At 35.1% G+C, this 17,469-nt stretch overlaps 3 protein-coding genes across 3 annotated transcripts; all 3 read right to left on the bottom strand.

The window, feature by feature from the left end:
• Positions 1-11,080: 11,080 nt before the first annotated feature.
• LOC134268454 (uncharacterized) lies at positions 11,081-12,538 on the bottom strand. Its single transcript, XM_062750713.1, has one exon. It carries the CDS (start codon positions 12,536-12,538, stop codon positions 11,081-11,083), a length of 1,458 nt encoding a protein of 485 aa, XP_062606697.1.
• Positions 12,539-12,578: 40 nt separating this feature from the next.
• Positions 12,579-15,553, bottom strand: LOC134268455 (uncharacterized). Its single transcript, XM_062750714.1, has 3 exons — positions 15,351-15,553; positions 13,230-15,088; positions 12,579-13,120 (listed from the first exon to the last, which is right to left on the bottom strand). Exons 1-3 carry the CDS (start codon positions 15,551-15,553, stop codon positions 12,579-12,581), a joined length of 2,604 nt encoding a protein of 867 aa, XP_062606698.1.
• A 478-nt stretch (positions 15,554-16,031) lies between these two features.
• Positions 16,032-17,179, bottom strand: LOC134268457 (uncharacterized; the record flags this gene model as incomplete). The annotated part of the gene is made up of 1 exon (XM_062750715.1): positions 16,032-17,179. A coding segment is annotated over one exon (884 nt), but the record flags the coding sequence as incomplete, so codon positions are not given.
• Positions 17,180-17,469: the final 290 nt, after the last annotated feature.

The raw sequence follows: 17,469 nt of genomic DNA on the forward strand, positions 1-17,469 counted from the left end.
GTGCTTCTAGGAGGATTCGATCCAGGGACCTTCGGATTGGTAGTCGAGCGCTCTAACCACTAGACCACGGGTTCCGTTGAAAATCACTAGTATTATTGTCGAGTTAAAGTTACCGGGGTTTCATTGACCAGTCAAGAAGTTCCAGTTTATAAACTTCTGACAAGCTCCTGGATGTAAATGTGAGTTTGAAGGAGATTGTTTTCGAGTTAAAATGTAAGGGATATTGTCTGATTACAATTATAATATTGTTATTAACGGGTATACATGCATTTGAGGTTGCGTAGCAATTTATGTATTTGAAAAAGGCCGCTTTCGTTTTCACAGATGTAGTAAACTCATAGGTAAGATTTAATAATCATTTCTATTTGAATTGAATTAGTAGTCACCAGCATAAATTTAACTTGAAACATGCATCTCAGAAAAAAAAGTTGTCATTGAGAGCGTGGAAATTTATTTGACAGGAAAAATCGCTATTTTTCGAGATTCATTCCATAAATATTAAATCTAGATAAAATTGAAATAAATTCCACATACTAAAGAAAGCAAGAATATTTGGTATTAAAATGTTGTAGTAGAGCAGGAGAATCGAATGATATTAACAACAATCGAAAAAATAGCCAATACAAGCTTTAATTAATTTTTATACTCAGCAACTATTAAATTTCAGACAGAAAAAAATGTAGATTTTGCCGATATTCACTAGAATTTAATTGTACTTAAGAGACTCACCGTAAAACTCTCAGGGCACTTTCTTTGAGGTGTCTTGTACATGCTAAACTGGATTTTATGTTCATCTTTGGTTTCGTTTGGTTTGGTTACAAAAGTTTTCTAGGCAGCTATTGATTTTTTTTTTTAGAGAATGGGGGGGGGGGGGGAGTATATAACAAAAATATTAGTCTTTGTTAAAGTAAGAGTTGTAAACACCTCCACGTAATTAAGATTGATTGTGACCTTTGGGTTAAAGGTCAAGGTCAAAGGTCATGGTCATCCAAAAAAAAAACCCCACTTATAGAGTTGAACTTTACATTTGAAGCTCAATCTAGGCGAAGGTAATGAAGATATCTTTTTAACTTGTGAGAAAAGGTCAAGGTCAAAGGTCAAGGTCAAATTTAAAAGTCAAAGGTCAAGGTCATTTACAAGAAAAACCATATATAAGCAATTTTGATACTTTCCAAATGACCTTGACCTTTGACATTGACCTTATCTTCAAGGTCAAAGGTCGAAATCTCTCATGCATTGTCCGCATGTCTTTACAACTTGCCGCTAAAAATTTTTTAGTTCTTCGTAAACATCAGAAACTGTAAGGGGCAATTACTACTACAAATGGTTGACGAATCCTTTCGCAATGAATAGATTCAAGAGTCTACTAAATTAGTCGTAGACATTACTGAAGGTTTCGAACGTCTGCGGTTTACGGTTTCAGAAGAGTAGCGATAACAAGGGTTTACACTGAAAGGGGCATTAACTTTTAGAGGGGTCAATCTTAGGGGACAAGCTTGAAATCTCTGAAATGGTTTTAAGAGTACATATTAAAGATGCAAAGATGTTTAAAATTTGTTGAAGAACAAAGGAGCTACCCCCCAAAAATTAATTTTTTCATATTTTGAATGACCTTGACCTTTGACCTTGACCTACTTTTCAAGGTCAAAGGTCATAAGATCTCATGCAGTTGTTCCAAAATCTTTACCACTTGTCGTTTAAAAGTTTTAAAATTTTTTTTTATGCTTTAAAACTTTCAGGGGCAATAACTACTCGAAGGAGTTTAGGAATTCTTTCGCACTTCCCAGTTTGGAGAACCAACTAAATTAGTCGAAGACATTGGTGAAGCAGGCGTACCTCTACGGTTTACGGTTTCGGAGGAGTAGCGATAACAAGCATTTCTTGCGAAAGGGGCAATAACTTCGAAAGGGGTCATAGTTCATATGCGTTGGGTCAAATCTGTTCCTAACTTTTAATGGCCTTTACGATGAAGAAAAAGTCCCTTCGATAAATGTCGAAACAAAAAATCAGCGGAAGAAAAATAATGGGAATTTACAGAAGAAAAGCAATAAGTCTTTCCACAGAAAGGTGGAAAGACTTAATTAATCACTAGTAAGCTAATTGTTCAGAGAACAATAAGACGTCTTTCCACCTTTTTAAGTCTTTCCATGTCATTTGGGTTGAAAAAATGAAGAAAAACACCAGAAAAACGACAAAAATTCAAAAATTAAAAAAAAAAAAAAAAGTGCTTCTAGGAGGATTCGATCCAGGGACCTTCGGATTGGTAGAGCGCTCTAACCACTAGACCACGGGTTCCGTTGAAAATCACTAGTATTATTGTCGAGTTAAAGTTACCGGGGTTTCATTGACCAGTCAAGAAGTTCCAGTTTATAAACTTCTGACAAGCTCCTGGATGTAAATGTGAGTTTGAAGGAGATTGTTTTCGAGTTAAAATGTAAGGGATATTGTCTGATTACAATTATAATATTGTTATTAACGGGTATACATGCATTTGAGGTTGCGTAGCAATTTATGTATTTGAAAAAGGCCGCTTTCGTTTTCACAGATGTAGTAAACTCATAGGTAAGATTTAATAATCATTTCTATTTGAATTGAATTAGTAGTCACCAGCATAAATTTAACTTGAAACATGCATCTCAGAAAAAAAAGTTGTCATTGAGAGCGTGGAAATTTATTTGACAGGAAAAATCGCTATTTTTCGAGATTCATTCCATAAATATTAAATCTAGATAAAATTGAAATAAATTCCACATACTAAAGAAAGCAAGAATATTTGGTATTAAAATGTTGTAGTAGAGCAGGAGAATCGAATGATATTAACAACAATCGAAAAAATAGCCAATACAAGCTTTAATTAATTTTTATACTCAGCAACTATTAAATTTCAGACAGAAAAAAATGTAGATTTTGCCGATATTCACTAGAATTTAATTGTACTTAAGAGACTCACCGTAAAACTCTCAGGGCACTTTCTTTGAGGTGTCTTGTACATGCTAAACTGGATTTTATGTTCATCTTTGGTTTCGTTTGGTTTGGTTACAAAAGTTTTCTAGGCAGCTATTGATTTTTTTTTTTTAGAGAATGGGGGGGGGGGGGGAGTATATAACATAAATATTAGTCTTTGTTAAAGTAAGAGTTGTAAACACCTCCACGTACTTAAGATTGATTGTGACCTTTGGGTTAAAGGTCAAGGTCAAAGGTCATGGTCATCCAAAAAAAAAACCCCACTTATAGAGTTGAACTTTACATTTGAAGCTCAATCTAGGCGAAGGTAATGAAGATATCTTTTTAACTTGTGAGAAAAGGTCAAGGTCAAAGGTCAAGGTCAAATTTAAAAGTCAAAGGTCAAGGTCATTTACAAGAAAAACCATATATAAGCAATTTTGATACTTTCCAAATGACCTTGACCTTTGACATTGACCTTATCTTCAAGGTCAAAGGTCGAAATCTCTCATGCATTGTCCGCATGTCTTTACAACTTGCCGCTAAAAATTTTTTAGTTCTTCGTAAACATCAGAAACTGTAAGGGGCAATTACTACTACAAATGGTTGACGAATCCTTTCGCAATGAATAGATTCAAGAGTCTACTAAATTAGTCGTAGACATTACTGAAGGTTTCGAACGTCTGCGGTTTACGGTTTCAGAAGAGTAGCGATAACAAGGGTTTACACTGAAAGGGGCATTAACTTTTAGAGGGGTCAATCTTAGGGGACAAGCTTGAAATCTCTGAAATGGTTTTAAGAGTACATATTAAAGATGCAAAGATGTTTAAAATTTGTTGAAGAACAAAGGAGCTACCCCCCAAAAATTAATTTTTTCATATTTTGAATGACCTTGACCTTTGACCTTGACCTACTTTTCAAGGTCAAAGGTCATAAGATCTCATGCAGTTGTTCCAAAATCTTTACCACTTGTCGTTTAAAAGTTTTAAAATTTTTTTTTATGCTTTAAAACTTTCAGGGGCAATAACTACTCGAAGGAGTTTAGGAATTCTTTCGCACTTCCCAGTTTGGAGAACCAACTAAATTAGTCGAAGACATTGGTGAAGCAGGCGTACCTCTACGGTTTACGGTTTCGGAGGAGTAGCGATAACAAGCATTTCTTGCGAAAGGGGCAATAACTTCGAAAGGGGTCATAGTTCATATGCGTTGGGTCAAATCTGTTCCTAACTTTTAATGGCCTTTACGATGAACAAAGTCTCTTCGATAAATGTCGAAACAAAAAATCAGCGGAAGAAGAAAAATGGGAATTTACAGAAGAAAAGCAATAAGTCTTTCCACAGAAAGGTGGAAAGACTTAATTAATCACTAGTAAGCTAATTGTTCAGAGAACAATAAGACGTCTTTCCACCTTTTTAAGTCTTTCCATGTCATTTGGGTTGAAAAAATGAAGAAAAACACCAGAAAAACGACAAAAATTCAAAAATTAAAAAAAAAAAAAAAAAGTGCTTCTAGGAGGATTCGATCCAGGGACCTTCGGATTGGTAGTCGAGCGCTCTAACCACTAGACCACGGGTTCCGTTGAAAATCACTAGTATTATTGTCGAGTTAAAGTTACCGGGGTTTCATTGACCAGTCAAGAAGTTCCAGTTTATAAACTTCTGACAAGCTCCTGGATGTAAATGTGAGTTTGAAGGAGATTGTTTTCGAGTTAAAATGTAAGGGATATTGTCTGATTACAATTATAATATTGTTATTAACGGGTATACATGCATTTGAGGTTGCGTAGCAATTTATGTATTTGAAAAAGGCCGCTTTCGTTTTCACAGATGTAGTAAACTCATAGGTAAGATTTAATAATCATTTCTATTTGAATTGAATTAGTAGTCACCAGCATAAATTTAACTTGAAACATGCATCTCAGAAAAAAAAGTTGTCATTGAGAGCGTGGAAATTTATTTGACAGGAAAAATCGCTATTTTTCGAGATTCATTCCATAAATATTAAATCTAGATAAAATTGAAATAAATTCCACATACTAAAGAAAGCAAGAATATTTGGTATTAAAATGTTGTAGTAGAGCAGGAGAATCGAATGATATTAACAACAATCGAAAAAATAGCCAATACAAGCTTTAATTAATTTTTATACTCAGCAACTATTAAATTTCAGACAGAAAAAAATGTAGATTTTGCCGATATTCACTAGAATTTAATTGTACTTAAGAGACTCACCGTAAAACTCTCAGGGCACTTTCTTTGAGGTGTCTTGTACATGCTAAACTGGATTTTATGTTCATCTTTGGTTTCGTTTGGTTTGGTTACAACAGTTTTCTAGGCAGCTATTGATTTTTTTTTTTTAGAGAATGGGGGGGGGGGAGTATATAACATAAATATTAGTCTTTGTTAAAGTAAGAGTTGTAAACACCTCCACGTACTTAAGATTGATTGTGACCTTTGGGTTAAAGGTCAAGGTCAAAGGTCATGGTAATCCAAAAAAAAAACCCCACTTATAGAGTTGAACTTTACATTTGAAGCTCAATCTAGGCGAAGGTAATGAAGATATCTTTTTAACTTGTGAGAAAAGGTCAAGGTCAAAGGTCAAGGTCAAATTTAAAAGTCAAAGGTCAAGGTCATTTACAAGAAAAACCATATATAAGCAATTTTGATACTTTCCAAATGACCTTGACCTTTGACATTGACCTTATCTTCAAGGTCAAAGGTCGAAATCTCTCATGCATTGTCCGCATGTCTTTACAACTTGCCGCTAAAAATTTTTTAGTTCTTCGTAAACATCAGAAACTGTAAGGGGCAATTACTACTACAAATGGTTGACGAATCCTTTCGCAATGAATAGATTCAAGAGTCTACTAAATTAGTCGTAGACATTACTGAAGGTTTCGAACGTCTGCGGTTTACGGTTTCAGAAGAGTAGCGATAACAAGGGTTTACACTGAAAGGGGCATTAACTTTTAGAGGGGTCAATCTTAGGGGACAAGCTTGAAATCTCTGAAATGGTTTTAAGAGTACATATTAAAGATGCAAAGATGTTTAAAATTTGTTGAAGAACAAAGGAGCTACCCCCCAAAAATTAATTTTTTCATATTTTGAATGACCTTGACCTTTGACCTTGACCTACTTTTCAAGGTCAAAGGTCATAAGATCTCATGCAGTTGTTCCAAAATCTTTACCACTTGTCGTTTAAAAGTTTTAAAATTTTTTTTTATGCTTTAAAACTTTCAGGGGCAATAACTACTCGAAGGAGTTTAGGAATTCTTTCGCACTTCCCAGTTTGGAGAACAAACTAAATTAGTCGAAGACATTGGTGAAGCAGGCGTACCTCTACGGTTTACGGTTTCGGAGGAGTAGCGATAACAAGCATTTCTTGCGAAAGGGGCAATAACTTCGAAAGGGGTCATAGTTCATATGCGTTGGGTCAAATCTGTTCCTAACTTTTAATGGCCTTTACGATGAAGAAAAAGTCCCTTCGATAAATGTCGAAACAAAAAATCAGCGGAAGAAAAATAATGGGAATTTACAGAAGAAAAGCAATAAGTCTTTCCACAGAAAGGTGGAAAGACTTAATTAATCACTAGTAAGCTAATTGTTCAGAGAACAATAAGACGTCTTTCCACCTTTTTAAGTCTTTCCATGTCATTTGGGTTGAAAAAATGAAGAAAAACACCAGAAAAACGACAAAAATTCAAAAATTAAAAAAAAAAAAAAAAAAGTGCTTCTAGGAGGATTCGATCCAGGGACCTTCGGATTGGTAGTCGAGCGCTCTAACCACTAGACCACGGGTTCCGTTGAAAATCACTAGTATTATTGTCGAGTTAAAGTTACCGGGGTTTCATTGACCAGTCAAGAAGTTCCAGTTTATAAACTTCTGACAAGCTCCTGGATGTAAATGTGAGTTTGAAGGAGATTGTTTTCGAGTTAAAATGTAAGGGATATTGTCTGATTACAATTATAATATTGTTATTAACGGGTATACATGCATTTGAGGTTGCGTAGCAATTTATGTATTTGAAAAAGGCCGCTTTCGTTTTCACAGATGTAGTAAACTCATAGGTAAGATTTAATAATCATTTCTATTTGAATTGAATTAGTAGTCACCAGCATAAATTTAACTTGAAACATGCATCTCAGAAAAAAAAGTTGTCATTGAGAGCGTGGAAATTTATTTGACAGGAAAAATCGCTATTTTTCGAGATTCATTCCATAAATATTAAATCTAGATAAAATTGAAATAAATTCCACATACTAAAGAAAGCAAGAATATTTGGTATTAAAATGTTGTAGTAGAGCAGGAGAATCGAATGATATTAACAACAATCGAAAAAATAGCCAATACAAGCTTTAATTAATTTTTATACTCAGCAACTATTAAATTTCAGACAGAAAAAAATGTAGATTTTGCCGATATTCACTAGAATTTAATTGTACTTAAGAGACTCACCGTAAAACTCTCAGGGCACTTTCTTTGAGGTGTCTTGTACATGCTAAACTGGATTTTATGTTCATCTTTGGTTTCGTTTGGTTTGGTTACAACAGTTTTCTAGGCAGCTATTGATTTTTTTTTTTTAGAGAATGGGGGGGGGGGAGTATATAACATAAATATTAGTCTTTGTTAAAGTAAGAGTTGTAAACACCTCCACGTACTTAAGATTGATTGTGACCTTTGGGTTAAAGGTCAAGGTCAAAGGTCATGGTCATCCAAAAAAAAAACCCCACTTATAGAGTTGAACTTTACATTTGAAGCTCAATCTAGGCGAAGGTAATGAAGATATCTTTTTAACTTGTGAGAAAAGGTCAAGGTCAAAGGTCAAGGTCAAATTTAAAAGTCAAAGGTCAAGGTCATTTACAAGAAAAACCATATATAAGCAATTTTGATACTTTCCAAATGACCTTGACCTTTGACATTGACCTTATCTTCAAGGTCAAAGGTCGAAATCTCTCATGCATTGTCCGCATGTCTTTACAACTTGCCGCTAAAAATTTTTTAGTTCTTCGTAAACATCAGAAACTGTAAGGGGCAATTACTACTACAAATGGTTGACGAATCCTTTCGCAATGAATAGATTCAAGAGTCTACTAAATTAGTCGTAGACATTACTGAAGGTTTCGAACGTCTGCGGTTTACGGTTTCAGAAGAGTAGCGATAACAAGGGTTTACACTGAAAGGGGCATTAACTTTTAGAGGGGTCAATCTTAGGGGACAAGCTTGAAATCTCTGAAATGGTTTTAAGAGTACATATTAAAGATGCAAAGATGTTTAAAATTTGTTGAAGAACAAAGGAGCTACCCCCCAAAAATTAATTTTTTCATATTTTGAATGACCTTGACCTTTGACCTTGACCTACTTTTCAAGGTCAAAGGTCATAAGATCTCATGCAGTTGTTCCAAAATCTTTACCACTTGTCGTTTAAAAGTTTTAAAATTTTTTTTTATGCTTTAAAACTTTCAGGGGCAATAACTACTCAAAGGGGTTTAATAGGAATTCTTTAGCACTTCCCATTTTGGAGAACCAACTAAATTAGTCGAAGACATTGGTGAGGCACACATACCTCTACGGTTTACAGTTTCGGAGGAGTAGCGATAACAAGCATTTCTTGCGAAAGGGGCAATAACTTCGAAAGGGGTCATAGTTCATATGCGTTGGGTCAAATCTGTTCCTAACTTTTAATGGCCTTTACGATGAAGAAAAAGTCCCTTCGATAAATGTCGAAACAAAAAATCAGCGGAAGAAAAATAATGGGAATTTACAGAAGAAAAGCAATAAGTCTTTCCACAGAAAGGTGGAAAGACTTAAATACTAGTATGCATATTTCCACTCTGGACAAAAGAATTGGATAAAATTTAACTTAAATTTATAGCTAACCAAAAATAACAATTATATATATTAAATATCATTGTTCTTAAAACATGTTCAGAATACTATAGTACACAGTAAAATACATCTATAAGCAATCTTCGAAAAAATATCCTTGAAAAAGTAAACTTTAATCAGATTGCAAGATCTTTGTTTTCAATTCGTGAAAATCAGAAATATGGTAAATCGTTTTGAAGATGCATCTTCAAACTCATATTTTATCTTTTTTTTCAAATTATTGTGAAATAAAAAACGTATTGAAACCCTTTTTTTATCAGAATTACGTGGGCTTAAGCAAATTAGACAATTGCCGACGTGAGTAACCGCCATCTGGACGGCGTATGTGGCCCATCTACTCTCCAGAAAAAATTCAGTGATCATAAACAACACTTTTCTACTTTCATTTATACATTTAACTATCTCTTCTGCCTCCCAATCTCCTGGAATCGAATCTCTGTCCTTTAGCCTTATCTTGATATTTAAGCTTTCCGAGTGTGGGTAAAGATAACTCATACATGTAATCCAGGGATAGTCTTTCTCACCATATGACATAAACACATCATAAATTTAGTTGTTTTCTTTGTTTTTTAAATGTACACCCTTCCACCTGTTTCTGAGCCGCATTATAACATATTCTACATGAATAGGGTATTTTCGTAAAGCAGCTACTATCAGAAGTACAGACAAACTAATCAAAATCAACACCACAGAGAAAATAAGCCATTATTTAGTTTGGCATTGTTTATCGAATTTTATCCAGATTTGTTCATTATAAAAAAAGTGGTTTAAAGGTACTCGGTTCCCTGCGCATAGCGTTTTATCAATATCAGAAAGTACATAATTACGGCTCCTCATCCATCGCAAAGACTGAATAGCTAAACAGGTACAAGAGATCGGATTTCCTTCTATGTAAATTGATACATTTCCAAGAGTTTCGATGATTCTTTGGTTATTTTTTGAGAGCCCAAATATCATATTATATCTAGAATACAGAGACATTAAAGTCAGCATATATTTGAAAGAGTCAGGAATGTTAGAAAATGTATTATTGTCTAGGTTTATTTTTATCAAAGGATGATTTTGATCTTTCAAAAGAGAGAAAGGTGTATTATTTAATTTTGTCAAGATTGTAGCACTCATAGAAAACACATCTGAACCGTATAGTGGTTTATTTTAAACTCAACAAGTATATAACATAACGTTAAAGTAACGTCTATGACGTCATCATACTATGACGTCATAGTTCGGTAAATGTCATTAAATTGCATTGAAAGGTAATTTAGAAAGGTATTACTGTCTATGATTCATAACATTCTCCGGCCCACAAAAGTATAATAAGAAAGTCTTTGGACTGAAAAAATAAAACGCGGTTTTTAGCTAAAGATGCATTGAATTTCCTTTAAAAAAGTTATTTACAATATCATCTCAAAAAATTAGATTATTTCACTTAGAATGACTAGAAATCTGTGTAATAGCTTTCAGTTTCGCGTCACGATCCTTTGTAGGTATTGAAGGTTCGTTATCGTCTCCAGAATTTAATTCTAACGGATACAGTTTTGTAATTGGCCTAGAAGTTATACCATTTCTGGTCTTTAATATAACAGATCTTATAAGTCCATCTTGGCCGGAAATGAGCTCCTCAATCTTTGCCAGTTTCCACTAATTTCTTGGGTTGAATTCATCAAAAATTTGAACGATGTCTCCGGTCTGGATATTTTGTTTGCTTTCTCCATGGCTGCAATGATATTCTCTTAAGGATGTTAAGTATTCCTTTCTCCAGCGTTGCCAAAAGTGTTGAATGACTTTTTGTTGAATGTTGTAAGTTTCGTTCGCAGATACATGGTTCAAATCAGTTGTTACATTTTCTTCACTGGAACTCCCAGGATAAGGTAATGACTTGATTTTCCTTCCATATAGTAGATGAGAGGGTGTTAGGGGATCTTCGTCTAATGGGTCGGCTGATGCATAGGTCAAAGGACGGCCATTCAGAATGCATTCATTTTCTACGATGATTGTGTTCAGGACATCTTAATTTACAAAGGATCGTCCCAGTACTTTCCTTAGGCAGTTCTTTGTAAGTCCTTTTAGTTGTTCCCAGAAGCCTCCGTACCAGGGTGCTCTCTTAGGTATGAATTTCCATCTTGAACCATGGGTGTTTAAGGTTTCTTGAAGACTGTGTGAAGATGTTAACTTTTTGATTTCCTTAGAAGAAGCAACATATGTGGTTGCGTTGTCAGATATCATAATTTTTGGAAGTGATTCAAAAGGCTCAAATGAATTGTTCTTCAGTGAGGTCCGTTACCAATTCCAGGTGGACAGCTCTTGTACTAGCACAAGTGAAAAGACATATGTATACTTTGCCTTCATGTCCATTCTTTTTTCGTACCTTCAGGGCACCAGTGAAATCCACACCTGTTACAGTAAAAGGAGGTTCTTCTCTCAATCTGTCTTTAGGTAACGGTGGTGCTTCTGGAATAGGATAAGGTTTTCCCATGATTTTTCTACATGTAATGCATTTTCGCAATACAGATTTTACACTCTGGCGAATTCTTTGTATCCAGTAATTCTGTCTCAACAATGTGACTGTACTATTGACTCCTGAGTGCAAATTTCTTCTATGTGCATCTAAAACAATCAAAGTGGTCAGTGGATCTTTGGTTGCTAGGAGTATTGGATGCTTTGCTGTTTTGCTGATTGGTGCATTGTGTATTCTCCCTCCACATCTGATCAGATCCTCATTTGTTAAGTATAATTTCAGCTGTTTTGATAGACAATGTTTAGATTTTCCATCTTTTTGTGATTCTGCAAAAATATCTGGATAGTTTTCTTGTTGAGCATTTTTAATCCACATCAGTGAGCTGTGTTCAATTTCTGAGACAGTCAGTGGACCTGTAACTTTCTGTTCTTTGGAACAATTTTGTATGAATCTTAGAACATAGGAAGTAACATTCAACAATTTTCTGTAATTGTTAAACTTCGAGATGTCAATAATTTCTGAAATTCTTTGTTCTCTGGGATCAGGCTGTACATTTCTCTTTTCTTGTGAGTCCTCCTCCTGGTATCCACATTTCTCAGATTCTGTTATGTTTGCAAGAATATGACTTTCGGTTTTGTCATATATGGGCCACATGTTTTTGTCAGTAATCCAAGTTGGTCCTTTTGACCACAATTCGTTCTTCCTAAATTTGTCAAAGTCAGCACCGCGAGATAAAATATCAGCAGGATTTGAGGCTGTTGGACAGTACCTCCATTTGTACTGTTCAGTTAACTTCTTAATTTTTTGTATTCTGTTTCTCACAAATGTGCCTAAAGTTTTTGTTGTTTCCAACCAGCTCAGGACAATTTGACTGTCTGTCCACAAGACTGCATCTGAGAATTGGATGTTTTTCTTGATGAATTCTAATAATCTCGCTCTAAGTAGTGCTCCCATCAATTCCAGTTTAGGTATTGTAAGTGTTTTTAATGGGGCAACTCTGTTTTTGGCCATAATTAGTGAACTTTGGTCTCCTGAAACAATGTATGCACATGCTCCGTAGGCCTTCATGCTTGCATCACTGAATATGTGTACAGTCGTTTCTGATGGGTTTTCACGGATACACATACGGGGTATTTCCAGGGAGGTAGCATTTTCTGTGTTCTGTGCAATTTCAATCCACTTGTCAGCTAGTTCCTTTGGCAGTTTTTGATCCCATTCAAGGTTCTTTTTCCACAACTCTTGAATAAACATCTTCGCCTTGACTGTTATCGGACTGATATATCCTAAAGGATCATATATTTTTGAAGATTGTTTTAGCACTTCTCTCTTTGTCAAACTGTTTCTTCCTGTGTTGGCTATTTCTTGTTTTTGCAAAGGTTAGAATATCCTCTTTGACGTTCCATTTCATTCCTAGTACTTTGACGACACTGTCCTTGTCAAATACTCCATCCTTCTTAGCATGCTCTTGTAGGAGTTCACTGTTGGATCCCCATGATCGAAGGTTAAATCCAGCTTTGGCAAACAAAGTGCGAGAGCAGTTGTAGAATGAAATTAATTCATTTTCTGTTGGAAAACTGGAAATAATGTTGTCAACATAAAGATTTTCTGTTAACTTCTGTGTCCATGTTGATGCGTTCTCCTTTAAATGCTTCATCAGAACAGCATTCAAAATGAATGGGGAACAAGTAGCTCCGAATAAAATAGATTTAAATCTGTAGTCCACTAACGTTCCGTTAGGATTTGTAGGTTCATCAAACCAGAAGAATCTCGTAACGTCTCGGTCTTCCTCTTCTAATCCTACATTTAAAAATGCTTTTTCTATGTCTGTTGTCACTGCATATCCATTGAGACGAAATCTCAGTAATTGAAGCAATATCATTCAGTTGTGGTGGGATGTTCATCAAACAATCATTCAGAGATGCAGCAGTAGGTGTTTCCTGACAGCTACAATCGTATACTATCCTTACAGGAGTTGTAGCTGAATCCTTCTTTACTGGAAAATGCGGTATGAAGTGAACTTTACGATTTGTTGGAAGTTCGCTGTCTATCTTCTCTATGAATCCACGTTTTTCCTGTTCAGCAACTATTTCCCCATATTTGATCAGCATTTCCGGTTCCAGTTTGAGGCGATTTATAACACCGACTGTTCTACGGGAAGCTTTATTTTTGTTTAAGGGCAATGCAGGATGGTCCTCTTTCCATGGAAGCTTTACATGATTACACCGATTGCCTTGAAATCGTATGGAATCCTTCTCATATGACAGCTGAAAATTCTGATTACTTGATTCCTCATACTCTTTCTCAGTTCCAATTGCCTCAATCTGCCAAAACTTCTCAATATTGTGTTCCTCCATTTTGTGTGACACCATAACATTCATCATTGATGTGTTGTATTCAAGTACATGGGATTGTGATCCATATAATGGTCCAGAAAGTAAATATCCAAGTTTAGATTTGATGGCGGTTGGACCCTTTCCTCTAATTATCTTATCCTCCACCAAATTCCAGTACTGATCTGCTCCAATAAGTAATTCAATTTGGAATGCCTCCTCTTGTGCAACAGGATGTGCCAATCTCAAATTCCTCAAATACGATAATTTTGCTGCATTTTCTACATGCGTTTTAATTGGAGCTGCTATCTCTGGGACCACTAAGACTTTGACAGGTATATCTTCTCTCTGTATAGTTTGGACCTTGACTACAGCTGTCTGTAACTTTTGAACTCCTTTCTCTTTTCCTGATTCTCCAAATCCAAGAATGTTGATATTCTCATATCCTGTTGGTGTTAATTCTATCTTGTCAGCCAAACTCCTAGAGATAAATGATCTTTGAGCTCCTTCATCAAACAGAATATAAGCATCAGTTGTCATTTTTCCAGATGTGACAGGTGCAACTGCAGTTTGTAACAAAACGTTTGGTTGATCTCTATGTGAAGATGAATGCATCACTGACGTTTCTGCTCTTTCTGTATTTTTTGCTTGAAGTGAAGGGATACTCTCCTTGTTGCTTTTGACTACCTCGCGATTTGAACACAAACTTGTGTGATGTCGTTTTTTGCAGATTTTACAATTTGATTTGGATTGACAGTCTGTAACACGATGTCGACCCAAACAGTTAAAGCATAACTTGTCTCGTTTGACAATTCTCATGCGGTCAGTGCAGTTTTTGAACTTTTCACAATCATTTGAATAATGCGTCTCCTTACAATATGCACAGCATACCTGGGGTTTCCTCGGACTGAAGTTGTGTTGAACTTGCTTATGACTGGCCTTTGAATGGGTATAAAAAGTTGATGTTGCGCTTGGTTCTGTTGCATCAATACCTGCTCCAGCTTCTAATATTTCGAGTTCCCTGTAAAGACTGTTTCTCAAATCACCTAATAACCAATCAGTAGAACCATGTTCACGAGCCAAATTCTTGCGTATTTCAGTAGGTAATTTGTTCAGAATGACAGGTACTAGAAGGGAACCATATGTATCTTGAGCTTGTCCGTAGGATTCTAAACCTCTGACGTATGTCTCAACTTGGTCATGAAAATGACGCAGGCTTGTGAGATTATTCTTGGGAGTGGGTAGGTCCAAGAGCGCTTGCATGTAAGACTGAGTTATCTTGTGTTTTTGTCCAAACCTTTCATGTAGAAGCTCAATCGTTCTGTTGTAGTTTGCATGTGTGAGTGCAAATCCTGAAATGGTGTTCGATGCCTCTTCTGCTACTAAAGACTTTAAGTAATTAAACTTTTGAACTTCTGTCAATGTGTTGTTGCTATGAATCCCAGAATGACTGCCACTCCAACACATTTCCCTAAAAAATGGGTAAGTTTAATTTCGAAAGTTTGTGAAAGTTACCACTGTTTGGATTTGAATGAAAGCTTGTAAGGGACTGATGAGTTCTTGAATTTTCACTGAAATTGTGTCGTGATTGACTATTCTCTTCAATTTGTGAATTTTCATTCTGGTTTGAATAAATGTTGGCTGCTGGATTCAAATTTGAACGATGAACTATCAGATGTTTCTTAAATTTTCTCATTTTAGAATTAAGATTGAAATTGTACTCATCTGTTTACAGTATTTCTCTCTCAATATCCTCCTCTGCTGTTTCTGTTAGAATTTTTTCATCCAGATCTCTGAGAATTTCTTGTTTGTCCGTCAATGTCTCCAAAATAGCCTCAATTTCTTCTGCATCTGCATTTTCTTCGTCCAGTCTTTTTAGAAGTCTGGTTACAGCACTTCTCTGTCCTGCTCTTACTGCCTTCAGTTTAGAAGTCATCTCTCCTCTTTCGTCACGGCACAATGTCAAGATTGTAGCACTCATAGAAAACACATCTGAACCGTATAGTGGTTTATTTGAAACTCAACAAGTATATAACATAACGTTATAGTAACGTCTATGACGTCATCATACTATGACGTCATAGTTCGGTAAATGTCATTTATATAATTGCATTGAAAGGTAATTTAGAAAGGTATTACTGTCTATAATTCATAACAAATTTGTTTCTTGAAAAATTGATTGAAGATGTGATATCTCATTGAAATCTAGATTCATGCCAATTGCATACAAGTCCCAAATTCCCTGAGAATGCTGAAATAAATCTGGTTGTACTTTTTCAAAACTATTTCCAGATATGTTAAGAATATTTAATGATGGCAAATTAAATTGGTCAACGTATGCCAGTGGGAACTTTGTATCTTGGATGTACAATTCTTGTAATCTTTCCCCATTAAATTTAAAACTAGGTGTCCATCTTTTGACATTATGTAAATAGTTTTCCGAAAAATCAAGTTCTTCCAGATTTTTTGACAGTGTTATATCAATAGAAATTTTTGTTCTATGATACGGATAGACATTCTGGTTTTCATTGGTTTTGGGATTAGTGCAGCATAGATTCATATTCTTCATGTTCGGCGCTGTAAACAGAGAATTTATGATTGATATATCCACATCAAACAGATGATTTCCACTAACATCCATATACTGTTGATAATTCCATAAAATTGTATTGGAAATATTATTTTTTATAGAGTAAATGGCGTTCTGTCGTAACGATAGGGCACGGACACATATATTGATAAGATATTCCGACAACCAAAACTATGATACTGTTTTCAATATATTTCCTGTTTTCATAGATAAAAATTCCACCAATATTGCGATGCTGGAAACATTTTAGAGAGCGCAAGGCCGGAGTCATGTCAAATTTTCCACCAAAGTCAATTGTTACCTCTTCTGTTAGATATGGAAAGGAACAAAATAGATCTTCGGTAACGTCACAAAACACGTGATTTTTAAAAAGCATATTAAGATGATTAATTTTGGAGCGCCAAAGTCCTAAAAAGGAGGCATTTGTTAAACTGAAATCATTTAAAATATGAAACTGTAATTCAGATAAGTTTGTTAAGTTTTCAAACGGTGGTGTGAATGAAAATCCGCTGAAAATGTCGATATGAAGACTGGACAATGACCGAATTGCAGAAAGAGCAATGTCCGGGTATCCATCTGACTGAAAATTATTTCGATCAATTCGAAGGTACTTCAGATTGTGTAAATAGTAGAAAGCTTCAACTTCTATTCCGTTTTTATGAAGCTCACAACTTGAAAGATCTAGACTGCTGAAGGCTTTGTTTTCGATTTTTGTAATTTTGTTATGACTCGGGATAATAGATGTCACAACTGATACCGCGGCCAGATTTTCAAAGAATTGTTCTGTTAAAGTAAAAAATTTATTAAATGACAAATCCAAAGTCACGTTGCGATTAATTAACTCCTGTGGTATGTTTTCTTGTAGTCTGGCTATATTGAGGCCACTACAATTCCATAGAATCCCAAAGTTTCTGTATTCATCTGTGTAAGGAACCGTTGGACAAGGGTATGAAAAGATAACCAGGTTACTAACTGTTAATAAAGAATGGTTCAGATACCCCAGTATCACTCAGTTTATTTTTATGGAGATAAAAATTTACATTTAGTAGTAATTTGAAAACTTGTCTAAACTTTTCTTTATTTGTTTTTATTAACTGTATATTGACAGCTTTACGTTTCGCATTACATTTTAATCTCTGCATCTTTAAAGCGGCAATACGGCTGCAAATCGTGTGCTTTTTCATTCAAATTTACCCAATATGTCATTCAAGAATAAGGTAAAAAGCTGAAGTAAATATCTGAGAAAAATAAATATTCTCGCC

This window comes from Saccostrea cucullata, unplaced genomic scaffold (assembly GCF_032062105.1).
Source record: "Saccostrea cucullata isolate Sc308-1 unplaced genomic scaffold, CSIRO_AGI_Scuc_v1 ctg9332, whole genome shotgun sequence".
NCBI lineage: Eukaryota > Metazoa > Mollusca > Bivalvia > Ostreida > Ostreidae > Saccostrea > Saccostrea cuccullata.